This window comes from Callorhinchus milii, unplaced genomic scaffold, assembly GCF_018977255.1.
Source record: "Callorhinchus milii isolate IMCB2004 unplaced genomic scaffold, IMCB_Cmil_1.0 Scaffold10, whole genome shotgun sequence".
Lineage (NCBI taxonomy): Eukaryota > Metazoa > Chordata > Chondrichthyes > Chimaeriformes > Callorhinchidae > Callorhinchus > Callorhinchus milii.
The window spans coordinates 9,329,408-9,354,575 of record NW_024704751.1 but is presented as its reverse complement, the minus strand read 5'-3'; the positions used below and the strand labels follow the sequence as shown (position 1 = coordinate 9,354,575).

Below are 25,168 nucleotides of genomic sequence, written 5' to 3'. Positions count from 1 at the left end.
GTGCACCTCTACAGGCAGATGGTGTTTCATTTTGATTCTCCTGGAGGACCTCTGACAATGTAGCTAGCAGTCACTCCTAACGTACTGACTTTAGTGTCAGCCTGGATTTCATTCCAAACATGGACGTAAATCCACAACCATCTGCCTCAGAGCTGATCATGTTGCCTCCCATTTGAGCCAAGCTAACAGCTACTTATTGGGCAATGCTTCCTTATCTTTTCAGGATTTGCAATAAGCAATTGTGTGAAAGGAACGGTTTCTGTCATTTGCATTCCAGAAGTTGCAATTAACAGAATGCATCCAGTTTGCGAGTGCTGTAGAAATCCGATTTATGTACCAACTGGGTCCGGATCAGCAAACCGTGTGATAACTAGGCATTTGCGGATTTATAATAATAATAATAATAATCCTTGCATTTGATACAGGGTCTTATCACATCTTTGAGACATCTCACAGCACTTCACAGAATATACTGTAAAGTGAATTGACTGTATATTTTGTGGGCAAAACAAATTCAAATTAGCATACCAAATACCCCACACTGCAAAGAGTCGTTACTAGAGATGAATTCGATGTATTTCCGCTGTGACTTGTGATCACAGTGTGAAGAAGTTGACAAAATAAAAACTGTTCGTATTAGGGAATCAGTTGCAATTGGTTCAGAGGCATTGGTGTGACCTCAGTAGAGGTGATCTGTGAAAGGGCTAAAACAGTAGTTAGGGATGATGTTTGAAGTTGGCACATTGAGAGTATGTAGGGAATGAACGGTGGCCTCTGAGATAACTTTAATATGCGCTTAACTAAAGTTAGTGTGTCAAAAAGTGAGCTGCTTGTTGAATATACATTTATCATGGTTACAATATGTTCAAGAAGTAGGTCGGAGCATTGAAAACATTTTCAAGTTAACCCTTTACTTCAATGGTTTTGTTATATTCTGCACGACAGTGTTAATATCCGTCAGAATGGTTCCTTAAATTGCTTTGGAATATTCAGCAGAAGTAGAGTCTGAAATTTCGTCTTGACTGAAGAGCCAGTGAGCTTTCATTTAGACAGCTGGTACCCATTTTCTTGGGAGTTGCTAATATTTTCAGAGCAGCGGTGTCAAGGAGAGCAAGTAGAAAGACTGTGGTCACACAAGTGTGGGCTGTCTTTCTCACACACACACATATATGCTCTCTCTCTCTCTCTTTCTGACATATGCTGTCTACTCGAACACGCTCTTACACACATCATTCCTCTCACACTTAAGCTCTCTCTCACACATGCGACACCAACACACACAAATGCTTGTTCACATGCACTTAAATCTAATAATCTACAAAATTAACAGAATAGTGTTATCTTTGCCTATTGGGTTATTTCTTTCAATGGATTCTGAAAATCGTGTGTGAGTTGTGTTTTTTCAGCAGTCTGTGGTATGATTGTAGAATTAATTAATTGTTCGCTGCAAGATTGGCGATGTACCCAAGTATACTGAGGCTGCGTAGATTTGTTCCACTGTTAAAATTAACTGTAGCTGGGGGTGGGAGGGGAAGGCCCAGTAGTTTAAGGTTTATATTTGATAGACACTACAGGATATGAGCTTTCTGATATAAACTGGTGTTTCTCCCCTCCCCCAGCACAAAATGTAACCTGGCAATTGTACAGGAAGCATCAAAGTAAAGCATTTGAGTTATGTCTTACTGCAGCATTCCACTGTGCTGTAAATGTTTATGCTGTCCTCAGACCTTGGTGTAGACTGCGCAGAAACTCACCTGTGCAGATTTAAAGACTTGTGGGCAGCTTTCCTTTATATCTTCAGTTATTCTGCGTTTGAGAAATCAAAAATAGGTAAGCTGCCTGACGGCAACGTGCAGTAAGTGCCCTGCCACGGTGACTCTATCCAATGTGGCTTGAGCGAGGCTGGCAAATGGAACAAGCCAGCCACGTACCCCAGCCAAGCTTAGCAGCAGCTTAATACCTGACCTATTTTTAGCAAATGTTATTAGAAGTTTATTTTTTGCTGTTGAGGTGATAATGCTGTGGAATGGAGTGTATTTACATTTTCCTTTGTATATTTGGTGACATGAATATATGTTCTAACAAGAACCCATAAAGAATTGGTTCCAGTGGTTTCTAGCGACCAACAATGACAGCTTGTACTTATATGGCATCCTTCATGTAGAATGAATATCTAGAAGTTATGGAACGTAGCAGCTGAAGGCTAGGATACTAATCATGAGCGGAGGGGGGTGGGCGAACGCACAAGAAGCCAGAGTTAGCCAAACTGAGTGTGAGAGCATAGCAGTTGAGTCAGCGAATATCAGAGGTGAAGGGGTGAAGGGATTTATAGGTGAGCATCTTGAAGTCCATCCACTAAGAGTCCATGGAGCCTGTCGAGGGCTAGAGTGAGGGACCTGTGGCGTTTGGTGCTGGTGAGGATGCAGGTGGCGGAGTTTGGATTAGATGGAGTTTGCCAAGTGCTAGAAGAGGCTGCCCAGAGAAGGAAGGAATGGAGAGATTTTACATAAACACTTAGACAGAGAATGGAGAGTTGTTGAGGAGAAAACAACAACAAGATTCCATTTATAGAGCGCCTTTCACGTCGGGAGGACGTCCCAAGGCACTGTACAGTTGGGTCAGGACCCGAGCATTGGGGGAAATGGTCAGGGGGAGGGGAGGGAAGGGAGGGAGCGAGGAGGGGGTAGAGAGTCGAGAGGGGAGCTGAAGGCTCGGTCAAAGAGAAAGGTCTTGAGACCGGCCTTGAAGGACGAAAGGGAGGAGGCGGCGAAGGCACTGGGGGATAGAGTTCCTGAGCCTCGGGGCTGAGAGGCTGAAGGCCACCGATGGTAGGGCGGTTGGGGCGGGGGATGTAGAGCAGACCGGAGCCAGAGGAATGGAGGGTACGGACAGGTAGGTAGGGGGATAGTAGGTCGGAGAGGTAGGAGGGAGCGAGGCCGTGAATGGCCTTGTAGGTGAGGATGAGGATCTTGAATTCGAAAAGATGCATTTGGCACAGAATAGCTTCAGCGATGGAAGCTGTGCCAAACCACTGTCTCCACTCTGTATCCATTGCTGAGCTATCTATATTTGACATGTATAAATAATAACCAAGTAGATAGTGCACATAGAACCACAGCAGCAAGATGAAGAAAATAATAATAATAATAATAGCAATAATCTTTGCATTTGATATAGGACCTTATCACGTCACAGAGTGCTTCACAGAATATACAGTAAAGTGGATTGACTGTGTATTGCGTGGGCGATATGGGAGCAGCATCAAGTAGGGTTAACTGGAACAACAACTTGCATTTATATAGCACTCTTCACGCGGGGTAGGCTCCCAGAGCACTTATCTTAGCTATCCTGTTTCGTTCAGCTGTTTGCTCCAGAGGAAGCCTTTAGACATTCAATCTGTATCCTGGTTCAGTTGAAGTTCAAAGTTCAGAAATATAAGTCCTTCTGTGTTGGCACGTGACCATGATTAGGTGCCATGTTTTGCTCACAAATATAGAGTTAATCCACTTTACAGTGTATTCTATCAAGAGCTTTGAGACATCTCGAAGATGTGATAAGGCGCCATATCGAATGCAAGGATTATTATTATTATTAAGCGTCTTCAGGCTATGTGCTTCGGTTGCTCAGAGCTCTGTGTTTCACAGCTTTAAATTCTCCTGTTTAATTCTTAAAGACTGGAGAACACTTTTTATATAACAATTTAAAAAAAAATCCAAATTAAAAAAAAGCCCATTTAATTAACATCAAAGATCACTGTAGAAATGTGTTCAATACTATTCAAATGCCCTCAAAGGCTAACGATGTTGCTTCCCAGAATGGTGAAAGTAGGTCAGTGGTATTTATGAGGGTTGGTTGGAATGTGCCGATTCGAATAATTGCACGCAAATATTAATCTGGGGATGTTTTGGAATAAAAGTGATCTTGTAGTGAGTGAGTGGAAAGTCAATGTCGCATCCTTTTCCTGTGGCGAGGATTTACTTAAGAGGCGGCAAGTTTCCTGCAATTCTTTCAGCGCTGTGTGTAAAGAGTCAGGAAGCCAAACCATCCTACAGTGAAAGTGTGCTCCACACAGGGTCAGCCAGTCAGTTGGCTGGAAAACGTTACACTTAAGAACTGATGTTGGAAAATCCAGTGTCGAGTGGGAAGGAGATGGGAAAGAGGGAAGGAAGAATTGCTCTCGAGGTCACGATAGGTGTACAGTATTCTTAACGTCGGCTCCCGGTCTCAGCAAATTCAGCAGATTAAACTTTAGAAAATAAATATTAAGCCAAAAAAAACCTCAACTAAATAAATAATAATAATTTGGTCACTCAATTCACCACTGTCTGCGGGACGCTGCTGTGCGCAAATTGGCTGCTGCGTTTCACCCACAAAATATACAGTCCATCAGTTTGCAGTGTACTTTGTGAAGCGCTTTAAGACGTCTCAAAGACTTGTGCTTGTGTGTATGAAGTTTGACTGCAGGGTGTGGAGTAAGTTAACCTGCGTTGAAATAAATTGAGGGAACATTTAAATGGGGGTAAGACCTGTTTGAAAAGCTATCTGGAGCGTGTTGTCTTGGACTTTTGGCAGCAATGTATGTTGCGGAAACATAAATTTTGACACCATTGAAAACCTTTGACTCTGCCCCAGCCCTATAGCAGTACCAGCTGTCTGTAATATATGGAAAGTTAAATGGATCAAGATTAGTGGAATATCTGTAACCACAGGATATATGATATTGGGACGCCCTCCCGACGTGAAAGGCGCTATACAAATGTAATGTTGTTATTCTTCCATGGTCTCTTTCCCACCCTGTGACCTCCTTCACCCCAATGATCCAGTTGCTCCCTTCGCTCAGCAAACACTGGCTTGCTTCAAGTACTGGTTGTACGAAGAGCGAATGATCCAGACACCTACCTCACGGTCTCACAGTTTCTCTTGTAATTTCAGGAATCAAGTTATGCGGAAGAAACTCATTCTTTTCTTCAAAAGGAGGAACCATGCTCGTAAACAGAGGGTGAGTGTCATTGTTTTACTAACGTGCACCCCTGCTTGTGGGGACGTCACTGGGCGCGATCGGCTGCCGCGTTTCTCCCACAAAACACACAGTCACTACACTTTACAGTATATCCTGTGCAGCGCTTTGAGACATCCCAATGACGTGATAAGGCGCCGTATCAAATGCAAGGATTATTATTAAACGTAAAGTCGGGGAGGGCAACATTACCAGCACGGCAGGGTAACTGTGAGACAAACATCCATCGAATCCATCTGTGAGATTCATCGAACTGTTCATGTTTATGAAACTCTTGAGAGCTGCTCATTTATCAGGAACTAACGGTAGCTGACCATTGAGGCAAAGCGTGCGAGTGTAAATAATAATCATCCTTGCATTTGATATAGCGCCTTATTATGTCTTCTCGACGTCTCAAAGCGCTTCACAAAATATACTGTAAAGTGAATTGACTGTATATTATCGGTGAAATGTGGTAGCCAATTGCGCACAGCAGCGTCCCAAACAGTCGTGGGTGACCAAACTAGATACCAACTGAGCCAAAGTTAACAATCAGATTTTTTTTTTTTATCCGTCATCATTTTCGGTGCATGTTTTTCTTTTTCCAGGAACAAAAAATCTGCCAGAGGTATGACCAGCTTATGGAGGCGTGGGAAAAGAAGGTCGAAAGAATAGAAAACAATCCTCGAAGGAAAGCCAAGGAGAGTAAAACTCGGGAATATTATGAGAAGCAATTCCCCGAAATCCGCAAACAGCGAGAACAGCAGGAACGCTTTCAAAGGTAGTGATGGGGACTAGATTTCTAATCCCATAAAGTGTGATCCTCCTGCTATATCAAAGGAGACGCTGTCTGAATAAATACTTTTTTTGTTCTTAGAAGAAACGTTTTCTTTGTTACTAGTGGATAAGGAAGACGTTTCTAACGTCAGGGTTGAGAGGGGGCAGCACAGCTCACGTAAATATCTGTAGATCTGAGGGAAGATATTTGAGCGCATAGCTGCCAATTTGGCATTCTCATTTGGAAATTCCAGATCCTCTCACTTGTTTTCAGATCCCTTCAAGCCCTGGCACCTCCCTACCTCTCCGACCTGTGCACTCCCAACCCACTGCCCGCTGCCTCCCCTCAACTGGCTCCGGCTTCCTGCGTGTCCCTCGTGCCCTCTGTTCCACTGTCGGCAGCCGCGCTTTCCGCCACTGCGCCCCAAACTCTGGAACTCTCTCCTATCCCTCCACCTCGACCTCTCCTTCCCCATTTTCTGATCGCGCTTGAAGACCTTCCTCTTCAACCTTGTCTGCGGTCACCTCCCCTCCGGCTCGGGGCCAGGTGCTCCCCACTGTCGAGCGCTCTCCTGCGTGAGAGGCGCTGTGTAATGCAAGCTGTTTTTCAATTATTTGTTTTGTGTGTTTTTTAAAAAAAAAGCTGCAATTTTTTTTAAAAAAGCATCTGAAAGGGGCTGATAGGCTGCTATTGCTGGGACACTGCCTTTGGGGTTAGCTGCGAGATGCCTTTTGATCTGTGGAGTGGATTGAAACGCTTCAATAAGAACCAATTCAAAGATTTTTTAAAAAAAAACTGAGTTCTAAAATCGAATGGCTCACTAATGCACTCTGGTGGGATACGGCAGAAAGTACGCCCACAAAATATGCAGTCAATTCACTTTACAGTATATCCTGTGAAGCGCTTGGAGACGACTCGAAGACGTGGTGAGGCGCTGCATCAAATAATCAAGGATTATTATTATTATCATTATTATTTCCTGCTGTTTGGGCAATTGCTTTCAAGTTCGTGTAGAATAAGTAGTACTCACCAACTCTCGTACCAAAATGTGCTGCTTTTTTTGTTTTGGTGCAGGTGAGCTTGAACGTTATGTAACTTGTTGGTGTGGACGGTGAACAAGCAGCTCTTTATAAAGCTGTCACCATGTGGGACTGAATGGTTGCTATAGCAGGGAAGATATTGCATCACGTTCCATTCCCCGAACTGTACTTCAGCAAGAGATGAAGAGAGAGAAATGGCGCTAACTGGAACAAAGCCAGCAAAGATGAGAGAAATATTTTGAGAAAGAAAAATAGGTTGAGGTTTAAAGATAACGCTTTGATTCACAACAAGATCTGGTGAAGGGGGTCACACCCGAACTGTTGACCTATCTTTCGTGTTTTTTTGGTTAAAGCCAAGACTAGGTTCGAGATCATGCGGTGAACCTGTGCTTATGATGGAAATCAGTGGGTGACTTGCTGCTGCAAGATTTTTTTTTCCCCTCCAAAGTCTTTTAAATCCCAAGGTTTTTTCTGAAGATGCTGAAACCCAGTGCATGTGTTTATACCCACACGTCTACCTATAAAACCCATATATATACAAAGTCTGTTCTTTTTATATCATCACACACTTCCTGCTTTGACTTGGTGTGACCTCTGAATATCTTGAGGTTCAAAGAACACCCAGTTCTCAGACTGACGGGTGTTTTGAGTTTGTGCTTCACACTGCTGCATTATTTGTTGATTGCCGTTATAGACACTGCTTGAGGCTAGAGCAGTGCATCAGTTGCTGTTACATCATTTCCTCAGTCATGCACTGAAAGTAGGTGCCAAGTTCTGAAAGAACAGGCCGCCAAAATATTTCAAATAGATGGTGGGGCAGAAAGAGTATTTTAAAAAGAATTCAGTTTGGAGGCTATCTGTAATCAGCTTTTGCTCTTTCCCCAACACCTGATGACTGGATCCGGAGCGTGAAATGGTACGGTAATGTAATCTCAGTGCAAGGATTCTTTTGCAGTAAATCCTCCCGTGACCTATCTTTCCAGGGTCGGACAAAGAGGAGCTGGCCTGCCAGCAACTATTGCTAGAAGTGAGCATGAAATATCTGAAATCATCGATGGTCTTTCAGAGCAAGAGGTAAGGCCCACCCCCCACCTCTGTGAGGCAGCTTTTAATATCTTCCTTAACCATTAAAAATAGGCAGTAAAGGATAAAGCAGATTGGTATAAGATGGCTGGGTTTGAGCTCAACTGGGCAGGAGCAGCTAAAACCAGTTAGAATATAAGAACATGGGAATTTGCTAAGCAAAGGAAAACCAAGGACCATCTAGTTCGCCTTCCACCATCCTGGCAGTCGTTTGACATGTTGTGTCCCAAGAGTGTCTTTTTTTTTTAACACTCAGAGGGATGCTAGGATATGGAATTCTCTACCTGAAAAATCATGCTTATAATTGAGGCAGAATTTATACTCGCTTTTTAGGGAATTAAGAGAATGTCTGGAAAGAACTAATATGATGAAAAGGCAGGAGAATGGGGCTAAACGGAGACTGTATCGCAGAGATGTGATGGGCCAAGTGGCCTTCTGGGCTTTATGTGGTTATGTGGTTTCTTAATGCAGAACAATGAAAAGCAGATGAGGCAACTCTCAGTTATCCCTCCAATGATGTACGACACAGAACAGCGACGGGTGAAGTTTCTCAACATGAACGGCCTAATGGAAGACCCCATGAAGGTGTACAAAGAACGGCAGTTCATGAATGTCTGGACAGAGCATGAGAAGGAAATCTTCAAGGAGAAGTAAGAGCACTCTTGTCCTATCGAAATGAGTCTCTTGTATTTGAACATAAATGTTATACATTTTCTACACTCGTATCTACACAAAGTCGTCAGCTTTCTGAATTGATGACAGAGATGCACAGGTGTATATCACTGTGGTATAAGCCTGTCATGCAATTTAAAAGCGAATAAGACATTGTGGTAGGCAAATTGACTGGCATTCGTGCAGAACTCCACAACTACACAAGCACTGCACAGTAAATCCTGTGATGTGCTTTGAGATGTTTTGGCAACCTGATAAGATGCTGTAATCGAAGCATTTATTATTATTATAACAACATATCCAAAAAAGTGCTACAGATTAAATATCCTTGGTGCTTTGACTGACAAAAGGTGCCAGATAAAAGTGTTTGCCTGTGACCTTGGAAGAGCCCTTGGGTCCAGTACACTTGTGATAACAGATTGGACTTTTTTTTTACACTCTCGTATTACCTTGTTGCACTGAATTGCTGTGACAGATTTTTACAGATAGATTAAGATATCTTTTGAGGTGAAAACAAATCTCCTTGCTTTTTCTTTGGTGGGTGCTCTTGGTGGCCCACAGGTTAATGAATAACTTGGATCGCAACAAGTTGAAGGAAGATTTCATTGGGTTGATTTTATTATGCTTTTTACCCTTGAGCCTATTTATCCTGGTTACTGACGAGAGCTTTTCGGTTCCAATAGGTTTGTACAACACCCAAAAAACTTCGGCTTAATTGCATCGTACCTGGAAAGAAAGGTAAGGGATCTCACATTGTCACTACTCGGGTGGGGGGAGGGAGACAGACATCTTTAAACTGATTTGCTTGGAGACTATTTGAACTCCTCACGCATGTTATTTGCACTAATCTTCTCAAAATGTTTTTTTCTATAATCTGCTGTAAGATCCTTGTCCTCGCCTTCAAAGCCCTTCAGTCTATCTGTGAATATGCAGCATTCAACTGTTTTAAGTGCTCCAAGACGCTGCCCCAGAGTGAAGGGCGCTGTATAAATGCAAGTTGTTGTTGATGCTGTGTTGCTTTTTTTGGTTTAATTCCCCTGCTTCACTGTGGTCCCAACTGGAGTAAATAGGAAATTGACCTTCAAAATGTTTAAACAACTGGGATCAATTTGCTGGAACTAATTGAATTGGTCCATCATCCGATCGTCATATCGGCTGCTCTGCGGTTTTATCTTGATCATTCGCCCGGAGACAGCAAAACAATAGTGTCTTTGAATTGAACATTATTTTATGTTTGAGCTTGGAAGGAGTCCCAGTCTGTTCAAAGTTGACAATTAACAGTTAGGCTGTGACTCTTGTTAAGTGCCCTGTTTATTAGCTTTCTCGAACGAGCTGTATAAGCTGGGGTTTGGATTGCACCTTGTGACTGTCTCACTGTGAGGAAGGTGACCTGGGTGTTGGACATGTGCTAAAGTAAGGTGAGATGGTGAAATTTCTCTTTTGAATCGAGTTCCTGGGAAACACCAGTGAAATTGAGCATTGGTATCTCTCCTGTCCTCCTCCAATGTGTAGAGTCAGTTAGAACTGAGTCACTGCACACTAAATCAATACTGAGTTTCCCCATTATCTCCACATACTACAGGCATATATTATGCAAGGACTGATAAATGCTTGTGTGCATCTTGTAGCTTAGTGGTTATAGCACTCTTCTGCAAGCGAGAGGACTTGTGTTCAGTTCCTGGGCAGGGCGAAACTTCAGGCAAGTTTCCTTGCATCAAACACCTCTGTTAACCTAGAAGTGAGTAGGAACCCGGTTGTTAGTCGATTGGCGGATCGCTTTTCCGGAGGTAATAATCCCTTCAAAAAAAAAATAATAATTTTGTCACTCAATCCACGACTGTTTGTCGGACACTGCAATTGGCAGCCGCATTTCGCCCACAAAATATACAGTCAATTCACTTTACGGTATATTCTGTGAAGCGCTTTGAGTCGTCTGAAAGACGTGATAAGGCGAGGATTATTATTGTAATATGACTGACTGAGGAGAGGGCCTTCAATAGCTCTCACTTTGTAACCTTTCTCTTGTCTGAAAGGTTTAAAGGTTGAACGGAGTCAGCAATGTGATTTGTGTTTTTAAGTGCAGTCGCCTGATTTGACTCTTCAGAGAGATGGCAACTTGTAAGGCAGTAAAAGAAGCAATGAGGCGAGTGGGTTTATTGGTGTGGAATGCAGTAGTTTGGCAGTACTTCATGGGACTTAAGGAAATTTTGATGTATTCCTCCAATGAATGATTTACTAAAATAATTTTTACCCGCTGCAGGTACCTGCTGAGATTCATAGGTTTATGGTATTGGTTTGATGCTGCATTGAGGTTGCCAAAAATATTTAAAATTCAATTTTTTTCCTCTTTTGTGACTAATGAAAACTGATTGATCAAAACATGTTTTTAAAAATAATAATTTGGTCATTCAATTCACGACTTGTTTTTGGGACACTGCTGTGCGCAATTAGCTGCCGTGTTTTGTGGATTGAGTGACCAAATTATTANTTTTTTTAATCAATTATTCTTCATAAGTCACAGAAGAAAAAATATACAGTCAATTCATTTTACAATATATTCTGTGAAGCGCTTTGAGACGCCTCGAAGACGTGCTAAAGTGCTATATCATAAGCAAGGTTTATTATTAATATTCATCGTGAAGTACAATGATTTTTGTTTCTCTCTTGCCTTTAGAAAGTAAGCTTTCAGACACCTTGGCTTTGCATCACTGCACTGGTTGGTCTCGAAAGGTATAGACAGATCAGACTGAAGGACACAGTTCACTCTGTACTCTACCTATGTCTGCGTAAAATCCACAATCTTTGGTTTTCTGTCTCGTTTTCACGTTTGTAAAATCAGTACCTCAAAAGCAATTACTCTCAAGTGTGAGCATTGAATTGATATTAAAAGCGATAGTCATTGGAAGAACTAGAAATCTTAATTCATGCTTTTTTGCTACATAAGTCTCACAAGGTGGTTTGTGAACGATACCATTGTCATTTTTTTTTAAAGTTACGAGAAAAAGCATTCCAATTAATCACAATTTGTTGTAACTGAATTTTAGGCCAGATATTGATGTTCATGTCAAAAAATATTCAATGCGTCATTCTTCAAATCTATAGAATTGACTGTATTTTGTAGGCGAAACGTGGCAGCCAATCTACGCACAGCAATGTGCCACAAACAGTAGTGGATTGAGCAACCACATTTTTTGAGGGATTGGGGGGATTATTACCTCCGCAAAGCGATCTGCCAATCAACTAATAACCAGGTGATTCCTGACAGTCGAGCATTTTTTTACAGATGGGAGTGTCAGATACATCAAGGTTCTCGCTGTTCACTCAACCGGCAGCTTCATCCAAGGTCCTCACAGTTGCTTTCTCTGACACAGAGCTTTTAGTTGTCGTGAGTGAGCATTTTCTGCTTCAGTGCATCCTTTCCATCTCTCGGCTCCTTCAAAGAACTGGTTGAATTGCATGTAGCAGTGGCTGCAGGGAGCAGTCACATACCGACAAGGCTGCTCCTAACAGCCGAAACCTTGAAAGGGCCTTGTTCAGTGGTTTTCACACCTTTCTGGATGACTGCTTATTTATTGGTAAGTGGAGATTTAACAGGAAAGGTCAGGAAGGACTACACTGTGTGAGATCAACAATGGGCGATCTATGTGCAGTGCCGAGGAGGGGAATCCTGGCCACTATTATTGTTAGTGTATGTGCTCTATGGGCTGGATGGAGCAACAACAACTTGTGTTTATACAGCGTCCCAGAGGGCTTGGAAGTTTACGTGGAGTGACCCTGTCAGGAAAGATTTCTCCCAGCTAAAAGTGCTAAAACTGGAGAAGCTGTTAAGATAAGTGGCCGTCTGTGGAAAACCAGTCATGTCTCTATCAAATTCAAGTTATGTTAATGTGTTTTTTACGCAGCGGGTGTTTGAAATCTGTACGTCTACAGGAGCCTAAATGATTTTTTTTCCCCCCTTCAAATGCATTAAACACAAAGTTGGTTTGTGTCATATGTTTAATATAATAATAATGACTTTTGTTATAATAATAATTTTTGTTATTATAATAATAACAATCTTTGCATTTGATATATCACGTCTTTGAGACGTCTCAAAGCGCTTCACAGAATATACTGTAAAGTGAATTGACTGTTATGTTTTGTGGCTGAAACGAGGCAGCCAATTGCGCACAGCATGTTTAATATCCTAATTTATTTTTTGTTCTGTTTCCCCAGTGCGTGGCAGACTGTGTTCTGAATTACTACTTGTCCAAGAAAAATGAGAACTACAAGAATCTTGTAAGGAGGAACTACGGGCGTCGCCGAGGCAGGAACACGGTAAGCAACTGGAACTTTATAGGAACGTAATCAGCTGGAAGTAGCAGGCAAATATACAATACAAAATTACATTTCACACCGCTTTAACGTCGGGAGGATGTCCCAAGGCGCTGGACAGTCAGGAATTTGGACCCGAGCAGGAAAGATGGACAAAAACTTCAGAAAGCAGACTTTAGAAACCGGATCTCCAGGTTAATCCCTTCATCATCATAATAATTAATTTGGTCACTCAAACCCTCATCGTTTGTGGGGACGCTGCTGTGCACCATTGGCTGCCGCAATTCACCCACAAAATATACAGTCAATTCACTGAACAGTATATTCTGTGAAGCGCTTTGAGACGTCTTGAAGACGTGATAAGGGGTTGTATCAAATGCCGGGATTATTATTATTAAGAGCTGTTCATGGATTTGATAACTGATTCAGATAAAAATAATCCTTGCATTTGATGTAGCAGACTCCTGGTGTGAAATGTTCAAACCCTCTATGGTGCCTTATTAAACAGGGGCGTCCTGTTATATATTGTTGTGAATTGTTAAATTCTGCTGGTGTTTTCTCACTGATCACAACTAAGTATATGTTTTACTTTATTTTATGATCTTATTTAAGTGCTTTGAGACGTCTCGAAGATGTGAAAAGGTGCAATGTCAAATGCAAGGATTATTATTATTTCCTTGTATGTTACGTTGGAGCCAAGTGAAGATTCTGGTCAATTTCTGTTTTAGAGACTGGCAACTCTCTAGTTTAGATTGAGAAGTAAATCTGTTCTAGACATATCCTGTGTATATTTCCTGTCACCATTCGATCACATTTACAAGTGGTTTGAAAACGGGTGATGTCTGTTTTGTAGAGCTTAACCAGTGCAGGCCCACATTACCGTGCTGTCTAGCAATATGCCACTGCTGGGACTTGTGAAGCCTCAAACCTGACTCTCGAGCAAGAGGAAAATGTTGAAATGTTCTGACACGGGTGTTGGCTGTGTGAATGCACCTTGTTAATTGCTGTGCCTGCATATCTGTGGTTTCATACGTTACCATAAAGCTGTCCTGCTAAGACTGACTTTGCTGGAAAGTTACTGGTGAACAGTATAATGATGTAACTGCCAACCACAGTCTGTGGTTTTTAAGGTGACGGTGTTATTTCTGAGAAATCTAAATGCAACTCTCTTCGGTTGCCCCCAACTGACTTTCCCTCAGTGTCCTGTGGCTAATCAGTGGGATGGAACCATAAAGGATGGGTGCGCAAAATGGTTACTGGTCTATAAGCGGAGCCTGTTAGTGAGAGTAAAGTAGTCGATTCACCTGAGTCTGAATGAACTAATAAGGTGGGTTACACTGTAATCAAGTCTCCGCAGTAAACGCTTGAAGGTAAGACTCTCGAGATTGTAGAGTGAACTTAGCCTCCCTGGCACACGTTGCAACATGATTACTCCTGTGATTATGCACTTGCCTCCAACCTAACTTTCCTTTCCAGGAGCTCCCTCCCCTCCTTCAAGACACGCAAGACCTAACTCTTTGACCGTGCTTTCGGTCATCTTTTCCCCCTCCCCTTCCCACCCTAGCTCAGGTGCCCAGTGGCAGTGTTGAAGGTTTTAAGACATCCTTCCGGTGTGAAGAGGGCGATGTAGATTTTATGTTGCGTCTCTGGAAGGGAAACACAACAATATTGCTTGTGCGGCCCGTGGGTGTTACGCAAAGCTGCCCCCCAGCCTTTAGCAGCCAAATGGTTGGAGCACCTGATATAGACTATTAGGTAATAAGAACTTCCCATTGAGAGGACACGGGGACAGCTGTCCAAGCCATTCTTGCAACACTGTAGGAGCTCGATTTCATCATCAGCTAAGTATTGTTAATGTATTCGTCTTACATATTTGTTTATTCCTTCTGAATTTTTTCTCTCCTTGGCTGGCTTCAGAGCCCTTCTGGGAGTGGGGTTTCTGAGCAGCCTCTGTCATGTTTTTATCTTCTTCTGTGAGAGAGCTTTACGTAGCTAGGGCTGCCCCAGAGTTCAGTGCTGGGAATTCTGAGATAGATGTAGCTCTCTATTCTTTGCTGTTACCGGAGAAAAGCATCAGAAATTGACAGGAGCTGGGAAAGCTGGGAATGACGTGCAAAAGTCCATAGACGCTTCCGCTTGTGATCCTGGTGTCTGTCAGATCATTACCAAGTATGATAATAAGAATAATAAGAATACTTGCATTTGATACAGCGCTTTTCACGTCTTCTAGACGTCTCGAAGCGCTTCACAGAATAGACTGTAAAATTAATTGACTATTTGTGGGCAAAACGCGGCAGCCAAGTCTTATCATGTCTTCTAGATGTCTCAAGGCGCTTCACAGAATATACTGCAAAAGTTTATGTTTTGTGGGTGAAATGTGGCAGCCAATTGCACACAGTAGCGTCCCACCAACGGTGGATTAAGTGACCAAATTATTATTATTTTTTGGTTACGATTGTAGCAACAAATTGCATTTATATATAGTGCCTTTCATGTTGGGAGATGTCGCAAGGCGCTGATAAGCTTCCTGGGACTTGGGAAGTTGCAGAGTTGATCCAAGACCTCCTCCAACATCTGTCAGGAGAATTACCTGTCTTTACTTTGCTAGAAAGATCTCAATTTGTATAGGCTTTTGCAGGGTTTTACTTTTCATTTCACCTCTTTGTTAAACCCAGCAAGCCATACGTTGAAAACAAAAATCGCTTCAGGAGGCACAGGGCAGTCTTTGAATGGTTAAAGCAGCGCACACGTAAATTAAGGCTTTTACATTGCGGCTGTAATCTCCTCCCAACATTATAACAACCAGACGAGCTTAAAAACAGAAACGTTGCATTTGGCCCATTTGGCAGCGACTTCTGAGAGAGATTCCAGAGTCCGTACTGCCTCGGCACCATCAGATTACAGTCTGTGCAGATAATGAGTCTGAACGGGGTGATAACAGCGCTGTTTTTCAATAAGGATTAGGTTTTGGGTGTGTTGCCTGCCCTGACTTTTGCTCCACCCCCTGCCCCCACCCCCCCAGCCCCCACCCCCCCCCCCACCCCCCCCCCCCACCCCAGCCTCCAGCCCCCCAGCCCCCACCCCCCACCCCAGCCTCCAGCCCCCCCCACCCCCCACCCCCACCCCAGCCCCAGCCCCCCCTCCAGCCCCCCCTCCAGCCCCCCCACCCCAGCCCCCACCCCAGCCCCCACCCCAGCCCAGCCTCCAGCTCCCCCACCCCAGCCTCCAGCCCCCCCACCCCCACCCCCACCCCATCCCCAGCCCCCCTCCAGCCCCCACCCCAGCCTCCACCCCCCAGCCCCCAGCCCCCAGCCTCCCACTCTCCCCACCCCCAGCCCCCAGCCTCCCACTCTCCCCCCCCACCCCACCCCAGCCTCCCACTCTCCCCCCCCCACCCAGTCCCCACCCCCCCACCCCAGCCCCCAGCCTCCCACTCTCCCCCCCCACCCCAGCCCCCACCACCCCAGCCCCCAGCCTCCCACTCTCCCCCCCCCCCCCCAGCCCCCAGCCTCCCACTCTCCCCCCCCCACCCCAGCCCCCACCCCAGCCTCCCACCCCCCCCCACCCCCCAGCCTCCCACTCTCCCCCCCCACCCCAGCCCCCAGCCTCCCCCCACCCCAGCCCCCAGCCTCCCCCCCCCCCCCCACCCCCAGCCTCCCACTCTCCCCACCCCCCCCCACCCCAGCCCCCAGCCTCCCACCTCTCCCCCCCCCCACCCCAGCCCCCAGCCTCCCACCCCCCCCCCCCACCCCCAGCCTCCCACTCTCCCCACCCCCCCCCACCCCAGCCCCCAGCCTCCCACCCCCCCCCCCCACCCCCCAGCCTCCCACTCTCCCCAGGTTTCGTGGAGCAGTGGTTCAGTCCCGGTGATCCACTCAACCCACTGGATGTGCTGCAGTAACAACCAATGATGCGGTGCTGTGTGGGATTACCTTGTCTGACCCTGGCAGATTAGTGCGCGCACGTGAGATAGGAGACGCTTCTCCGAGCGAGTCTGTGTTTGTGATGGTACAGTTTCCTGGAATATGTGCGGTGACGGGTCGAGCAGCTGGTCTGAGGAGCTCAGTGACGCTGCTGCCGTTCTGCCGGCTCAGGCTGTCTCTGTCGTGGAGAGGGTAAGCGACAGCCTGGCACCCACTCTGGTCAGTTGGGGTGGAAGGCAAAGAGGTTTTTAGTAACAGATGAATGTTCAGGTACGTTCCCTGCTCGGCTTCTTCCTTCCTTTCTTTCTCTCTGTCTTTCTCTTTCTCTTTCTCTCGCTTTCTCTCGCTCTCTCTCTCTCTCTCTGTCTCTCTCTCTCGAGCTGCCGGTTAAAGGAGTGCTCGGTTCAAACAAATTACTGCATTAGTTTCAGTTTAAGCCGTTTTTAATTTAAGTGAATATTATCCGAGCAAGATGATCCGAACTGAGTTGAGGGAGGAAGGGAGGGAGGGAGTGGGGGTGGGGGGGGGCGGGGGGGGGGGGGGGGGGTGAACAGATGAAATGCTTCTCGTAAAGCAGAAAATCAAGGTCAGGTCAGGGTGCAGCCGTGTGCTACACTTTGAGTGTTTGGTGGACATTTAATCCCCAAGTACTGTGCCTCGACCCTGGCGATCCCTTGAAGTAAACAGCAGCAAAGTCTGTCCCCGTCATGTGCAGCCTTTGGTATTTATGGCAGTCTCTGGCAGATTGGGTATCAACTGACTACAGAGCGGAAATGCTTACTGGGAAAGGGGGAAGTTTCCACAGTTGGACTTCTTCTGTTAAAGAGAGGTAGTTCTGCCTTAACCATCACCGACAAATCAGGCTGTTGCAATCAGGAAAGAGTCCTCAGGCCCTTGGGAGAAAGGGGGGCGCGGGTGAGATGTGCTTTATTTCCATCTATTCCTTTTAACCTCTTCACTGCAGGTCCCGCGCAACTTTTCAAAGTTACCTTCTCCACTAGTATTGCGTATTTGTATTCACGCTGTTGTAGCATTACGGTGCTTAGTATTTTGATGTGATTATTGTATAATTGTGGTGCGGGGATGAAGAAGGATACCGGAACTTTTCGAGCCCTAAGATGACGTTAAAGAGTTAATTGTTACTTCGTGTAATTTTTGAATTGTTGCTTTAAGGAAGGATCGAAGGATCATTTCTGTACTTTTTCTCCAACCCGACCCCGAGTCCTGTGGCTGACACTGACTGCGATGCATTTGGTTGGTCTCAGCGATTGCTTTTCCAGACACAAACGCCCAGTGCTCTGGGGCGCGCTCTGTGTGAGGCGCGCTATATAAATGCAAGTAGTTGTTGTTGTTATTATAGGGAAGGTTTCCAATAAGCAGGTCCTGCACTGCTACACCAACGTAATAAGCACCGAATGGATTTTATTTGATCTGACGGATGCACTGGATCAAATTTATTGCCAAGTCTGGTGTAAATGTTAGCTCTTCGTACCCACTTCAAAGGGTTCAGCCGTTTCCCTGCAGTCACAACCACAGCTCTGCTCTCCATCCTGAAAAGAAACCAAACTCACAAGTGGCTGAAAAAATATCATTCAATCGGTCTCTCTATGTAGGAAGCAATTCTTTACATTTCTTTACCTGCTGCTTAACATAACTAAATTTTCTTACTCCTCAGGTCTCTGTTTACCTAGCAGTAAGTAGGAACCTGGTTGTTAGTCGATTGGTGGGTTGCTTTTCTGGCAGTAATAATCTCTTCAAAAAAATAATCACAATAATTTGGTCACTCAATCCCCGACTGTGGAACAGGTTTCACATTGTTTCGACAATTAATTCACTTTACAGTATACTCTGTGAAGTGCTTTGATACGTTTAGAAGCCGTGATGATAATAATAATAATCCTTGCATTTGATATAGTGCCTTATCACGTCTTCGAGACGTCTCAAAGCGCTTCACAGAATATACTATAAAGTGAATTGACTGTATATTTGTGTGCAAAACGCAGCAGCAGTGTCCCACCAACAGTCGGGGATTGAGTGACCAAATCATTATTTTTTTCTTGAGGAATTATTATCAGGCGTGTGGAGTATGGAAACTTGCCCAAGGTTTCGACCTGCAGGGAATCGAACCCAGTTCTCTCACTTGTCAGACGAGTGCTCTAATCAGGACTCCATGGCGCTATATTAAATGCAAGGATTATTATTAAACATTATTGGTGTCAGAAGTGGGAAGAAGTCTGTAAACTGCAGTACAATGTCCACCAACTTAAGCTGCCTTTACTGTCGTGTTTGTATTTTATGAAGAGCATTTCCTGCCCAATGTTTTGTTGAAAAACCTTGCTTATTAATGAAAAGTCTGGATGGTGTTTACAGACCCAAACTGCCCTCAGGTAACTTATCCAAGGACGTTCAAACATCTGTTTTCTCTGGCAGGCTCCAGCATTCAGTGCACAAACAAATCTCACCTCCGCTCAGTCCCATGGCTACACTAAGAGCTTCCCAATCTATTGGGCACCAGATATGAGCCACAAGTCCGTCTGTTGCTCTCTCTAGACCGGTGTTCTGTTAATCTAATGAGTGAAATTCTTCTTGATGGCAAGGTTGATTGAGATAGGTGACTCTAGATCAGTGGGTGAATAACTATGTGCCTGTCCTACTATTAATGGTCGGACTGATTGAGACAAAGTGTATTTTTAGTTACTGCTCCTCAACCTCTTGAACTCCCTCCCTCCGCCCGACTCTGTCTTTATATCCTTTATAAATTTGAGTGTATGTGGACTGATAGCATCAGAGCTAATTGATGTGGATCAGATCCTTGTCAAGGTTCATATTGGCTGCTGCATGTCGCCCAAAAACATGCAATCAATTCACTTTACAATATATCCTGTGAAGCGCTTTGAGACGTCTTGGAAGATGTGATAAGGCGCTGTAACAAATGCAAGGATTATTATTATCCCGTCTTCATTCAATTCTCCTGTAGACTGCAACACTCCATGTGTGTTTTTGTTGTCTCTTCATCCACTCTGATGATGTTGACTCGTGCTGGAGTCCATTGCACGTACCATCCTACACCTTCAGTAACTTGCCCAAGTCTCTCATTCTCATGGGTGAGATCTTAACATCCACCTTGACCAACAGACAGGACTTCGGTTTAATGGCTCACTTGAATTGCGTTTCTGACAATGCAGCACACCCTTAGCACTGCATTGAAGTGTCAGCCTGGACTGTATAGACATTACTAATTGTTAGCTTTTTCTCAGAGGGTTTATGAGCACAATGGGCAGCAAAACTTACAGCTAATTCTGGGTTTGGTGCTTGTCCTCATCAACATGATGTTTGGTTTTCTCACAACAGGTCAGTCTCTGAACAGGCAACTCAACTGTTTGTGATTGTTGATGGACTGGATGGTGTTTTCTCTGCCCTTTGAAGCGAAAGGCTGTACCAAATGCAAGAATTAATATTATTACTTTCATAGATCTACAGTTTGGGTCGCAAAAATATCAAACATACACAACAAGTTGCTGAGCTGGGGGAGGTGGGAGATGACCGCAAGCACGGTCGAAGAGCAAGGTCTTCAGGCACGACTTGAAGGGAGGTGTGGAGGAAGGAAAGGGTCGAAATAAAATGTGGTCGTGCAGTAGGATTTAAACAAAGTGGAAGCTGATTGGGCAGGAAAGACTTGCTGTCAATTTGTATTTAGATGAAATCCATCCACTGGCCTATTTTAGGCTTGATAACCTTTAAACATCAAAAGGAGCCAATTAGAATATTCCAAGCTGTTGTTGCTAATCATTTAGCCTTTGCTTTGAGGAGGTGCTTTCTCGGGAGAGAATCTCTCTCGCACTCGCTCGTGTTTTCTCTGCCTCCCCGATTCTTCCCTCGAGATTTTTATTATTTGCGATGCTGTAATGCTCTGCTCTGAGGCACTCTCAGTCTGAATGCGTGTCAGTTTGCTGTGCCCTTTCCTCCAGTAACCTCATTGAAAAGGCTAGTGTTGTTCGCCCAGAATAAAGCTAATCATTCAGTTTATGCTCTCGCCTTCATATCTGCTAACTGCTCTGATTCTGCAAATGGGTGAGTGAGTGGTAAATAATTCTTTATTGGTTGACATAGGACGCTAACGCAACAGATAATCTTGGGGCTTCACAAATAATTTATTTTTGACAATCCTCAAAACAAAATGTGCTCACTCAATCCACGACTGTTTGTGGGACACTCACTGCTGCACGTAATTGGCTGCCCACAAAATCGAGCGAGTTTCACCCACAAAATACTCACTTTATTACAGCATGTTCTGTGAAGCGCCTTGAAACGTCAAGAAGACGTGATGAGGCTCTATATCAAATGAAAGTATTATTATAACAACCTGCTTTAACGACTCAAGTGAACAGTAACAATAACTCGACAAGTTTCAGCTTAATCTTCAATCTTGTGTTTTGGGAGTGTCATTCTGGCTCATTTGGTGTTTATCCATACATGATTGTAGGTAATTTATTCTGTTTGCAGAGAAGCTAGTTATAATTCCACCCAGGAACAATGCCAAGGTGTGTGTGTGCACTACATCACATGGTGACCAACCTCCTGTAATTCTAACTCTTTTAAGACTGCTGGAAAGTTGTCTGACATTCTTCCATTGTTCTTGAGAGGAAGCTCCCTTTGCCAAAGACATTCAGAGATCTTGTGTAAATGGTGCTGTGCAAATGAATGAAAGTCAAGACGTTGCGGATCGTTGCCATGAGAGATCCCTGCAAAGCATTCAAATCGTATTTGTTCTATATATTAATAATAATAATAATCGTTGCGCCTTATCACGTCTTCGAGACGTCTCACAACGCTTCACAGAATCTACTCTAAAGTGAATTGAGACCGTATGTTTTTTGGGCGAAACCCAGCAGCTAATTGCGCACAGCAGTGTCCCACAAACAGTGGTGAATTGAGTGACCTATTTATTTATTTTTGACCCACGTCAATTAGCTCTGATGCTATCAGTCCACATCCACTCTGTTTTAGTGCTTAAAGGTTGACTAATCTTCCGAACCTCGAACCTCCAATTAAGGTTAAAGAACATTTTAAGAACTCTGTTATTTTCCTTTCTTACAGCAACAGATCTCTCGTCCCTCACAAGAAGAAAAAGAAACCGAGAAAGAAGAAGAGAAGGTTGACAAAGTAGAGAAGGAAGAAAAGGACGAGAGAAAGGACGAAGAGGAGAAAGATGATAAGGAGGAATCCCAAAGGTAAGAAAGTAACAATAATCCTTGCAATAATCCTTACAACGCCTTATCACGTCTTCGAAAAGTTTCAAAGCGTTTCACAGAATGTACTGTAAAGTGAATTGACTGTATTTTGTAGGCGAAACAAATGCATTGACAAGCATCGTCACCAGCTCAAACTCTACTGACCGGTGCTTTTCTCTGATAACAAAAGCACTTCTGCAGAGAGCAGAATCCATACCCATCGCAACACATAACGTACAGTCCATTTGGTTTGGTCAAATTCTCTTGCTGATTAGTAGGTGAATCCAAAGTGGAAGCCAGGAAAAGGTTTACCTATCTTTACCGTGTGTGGTTGATTTACCAATGTTTCATTGTGCTCGTCCCTTGCTATCCTTTCTGCAAACGTATCCCAGAGATGCAGAATGTTATGGCAGCTGCCTGGAGTGTGGACAAGGTTTACCTATCAGTGCGAAGACTAAACAAATGGTTTTGACAAATGGGGATGTATGAAGGTTAATCTCAGAACAAAAGGATACTGAGATTGGAGGCTAGCAGCTGTTCAGAATGGTTTTATCAGTCTCCAAGATTTTGGGGAGATCTTAGCTTTTTCCTGTTACCTCTCAGTATCCAAACTAATTCTGATATTTATCTGGGACACATCCCTTCATTGCCGCCGCCATGGAGGACAATAGCTCTTGAGCAAGCTGGAATAGTGTGTTGTTTTGTGACATTCAAGGGAAGGTCCACTTTAAATAGTAATTGGAAACTTTTGTTTGTTGGCCTCGCTGATGAATTGACCTTCTTTGCAACGATTGAACTCTCAGGGTTCATTGCCAAGGGCTCCTATGCCAGCCATTGCAGCCTGTTGATGCCTAATATGGTAGAGAATCCAATTCATGAAATTCCAATTAAGATATCTGGAAACTATAACACGTTTACTTAGGCACACATACCAGGCATTTCAGCACGAGCTGTGAACCCACTGAATTTGCTTGAACTTTTCTTTTGAGGCTATAGTGTGTTAGGCTCTTATGTAATTTGCTGTTCAGTTAAGAGGATTTTAATACCCCTCCAGTGTGTTCAGACCAAGAGTCTGGGCTTCTAGTTGTCCAAGTTGCTGGAATTTTGCCCGTCGCCATGTTTTTCTTCAGAGAGGAAGTATCTCTTTGTTTACAGGATCTTGGGGTTCCATATAAACAGAACTCGAGGATATGGGACATTCTAGGCAGTTTGTTTTACTTGGTAAGAATCCGACTGACAACATGTGATAGATGAGTGGAAGTTGTTGAACTTTTTATAGCCTGTTAGAGACAGTTGGCGTTCATTTTTCTTGAAATGTGGCCACATGTAAAGTCTGTTGCGTGGAAGGCAAATGTAGGGGCGAATCTGTAGGCTTGTGTGAAAGTTTCTCTCCATCTTTTGTGCTCCAAACATGCAACAAAGATAAGTTTTTTTTTTCTCGTCTCCTTCTATACACATGTAATTTGTTGTTATCTCACCCCGTTTTAATACTGTGTTCAACAAGTGAAGTAACACCCTTAATAATCTTTCAAGATTCCACCCTCTCCCCAGCAAATCCTGTCCTGTCTATGGTGTGCATTTGTCTTCAGTATTTTAACTGTATTGAGCTCCATTTGCCAGTCATCGGTCAGGCCACGTGCATACCCTATCAAGCTCTCTTTGCAAGACCTTTTCTGCCACCTCTGACTGCTCAGTAGCTAATGTACACCGGGGGCTGTGAATCCAAGCCATTGATGTATATGTGGAGCAAATGAGGGCTGAACTCCAGACAGATTGATGCCTTAAAGAAACGAACCAACCTGGTGCAGAGTCATAGCATGGAAATAAATGGCTTGCAGCATTGGGAGCATTCTGGGTGATGTTTAAAGAACACCATACTCGTTAAACCTTATTGACCGTGTTTATGTCACACTAGGGAAATTATCAAAGAAAAGGACAAGCCAGACACACCAGGAGAGGAAACTGAAGAAAAAGAGCAGAATATCCCACGCGGACGAAAAACCGCAAACAGCCAGGGGCGTCGGAAAGGCAGGATCCTCAGGTCCATGGCAAAGGAGGCGATAGCTGAGGAACCACCCAATCCTCCACCTCCACCTGAACCAGGTGAGACCCACTGACCATATAATAATCCTTGCACTTGATATAGTGCTTTTCACGTATTCTCGACGTCTCAAAGTGCTTCACAGATTAGACTGTAAGTGTGGGCGAAATGCGGCAGCCAATTGCGCACAGCAGCGTCCCCACAAACAGTCGTGGATTGAGTGAACAAATTATTATATTTTTTTGAAGGATTGTTACCTGCGGTAAAGCTATCCGCCAAACAAAAAAAACATTTGCTCTCAGCTAACATCCAGGATTCCTGGTAAATGGCTTTCCTGGTAGTTCCGCTCTGCTCCTGTCAGGGCAGCTGGCGCTGACTCATTTTTCTTGGAGCTTTTCCCTCCATTTGCTCAGTCTGTCTGCGTTCAGTTTCCTTTTGGCTTCTAACCTGAACCACTGGTAATGATTGATGCCAGTAAGCCACCCCCACCGCCAGGCACACCCATCCTACAGAGCAATGGCCCGGTTCGTTCTCTGTCTGCACATTTGCTTACCCCCTTCACTGTTTGAATCACAAGAGCTGAGGGTTACGGCATTCAGGCACAATGCGAGGATGCAGTGCTCCCCAGGGGTAGGTGTTTTATGTGACTGTTTCTCACTTATCTGTTCCAGCAGTGTGACGTTGGCTACTACTTATTTTTGGGGGGCTTTTCATTGTATTTCTGATTTTACTTCAGAGCTGTGTTTTTCTTAATGATCCCAAAATAATGTTTTTTGTCTGAAATACAGCGCTGCGATTCTCTCTTTATTCTCTCGCTTTTCCAAGACCCTGGTTTACGGCATCGTAAGCCGGTTGTGCTGAACAGAATCAAACGGAAGCAGCTTGCTTTATGCTCTGCTAAGGGACGGAGGAAAAAAGCTAATTCAGTGCGAGGCGTTTACTGATGCTCTTTCACTGCTGAGAGCACAAGTTCTGATTTATAGCTGTGACCATACAATATGCAGGACATACCTTTGGCAGCTTGTGCTGAGATGCTTTAGTAATCTGTTGCGAACGCCCATGGGTACAGCAGTAGTTACTTAACTGGCTT

The 25,168-nt window shown here is 44.2% G+C and overlaps 1 protein-coding gene across 1 annotated transcript in view; it reads left to right on the top strand.

Annotated features, from left to right (window-relative positions):
• ncor1 (nuclear receptor corepressor 1) overlaps positions 1-25,168 on the top strand; it is an 84,901-nt gene that overhangs the window by 17,455 nt on the left and 42,278 nt on the right. The window contains exons 9-16 of the mRNA XM_007896473.2: positions 4,933-4,999; positions 5,605-5,777; positions 7,798-7,888; positions 8,369-8,547; positions 9,253-9,307; positions 12,785-12,886; positions 21,904-22,037; positions 23,953-24,140. Of these exons, the coding sequence (XP_007894664.2) occupies positions 4,933-4,999; positions 5,605-5,777; positions 7,798-7,888; positions 8,369-8,547; positions 9,253-9,307; positions 12,785-12,886; positions 21,904-22,037; positions 23,953-24,140 (989 nt within the window). The remainder of the gene's footprint in view (positions 1-4,932; positions 5,000-5,604; positions 5,778-7,797; positions 7,889-8,368; positions 8,548-9,252; positions 9,308-12,784; positions 12,887-21,903; positions 22,038-23,952; positions 24,141-25,168) is intronic.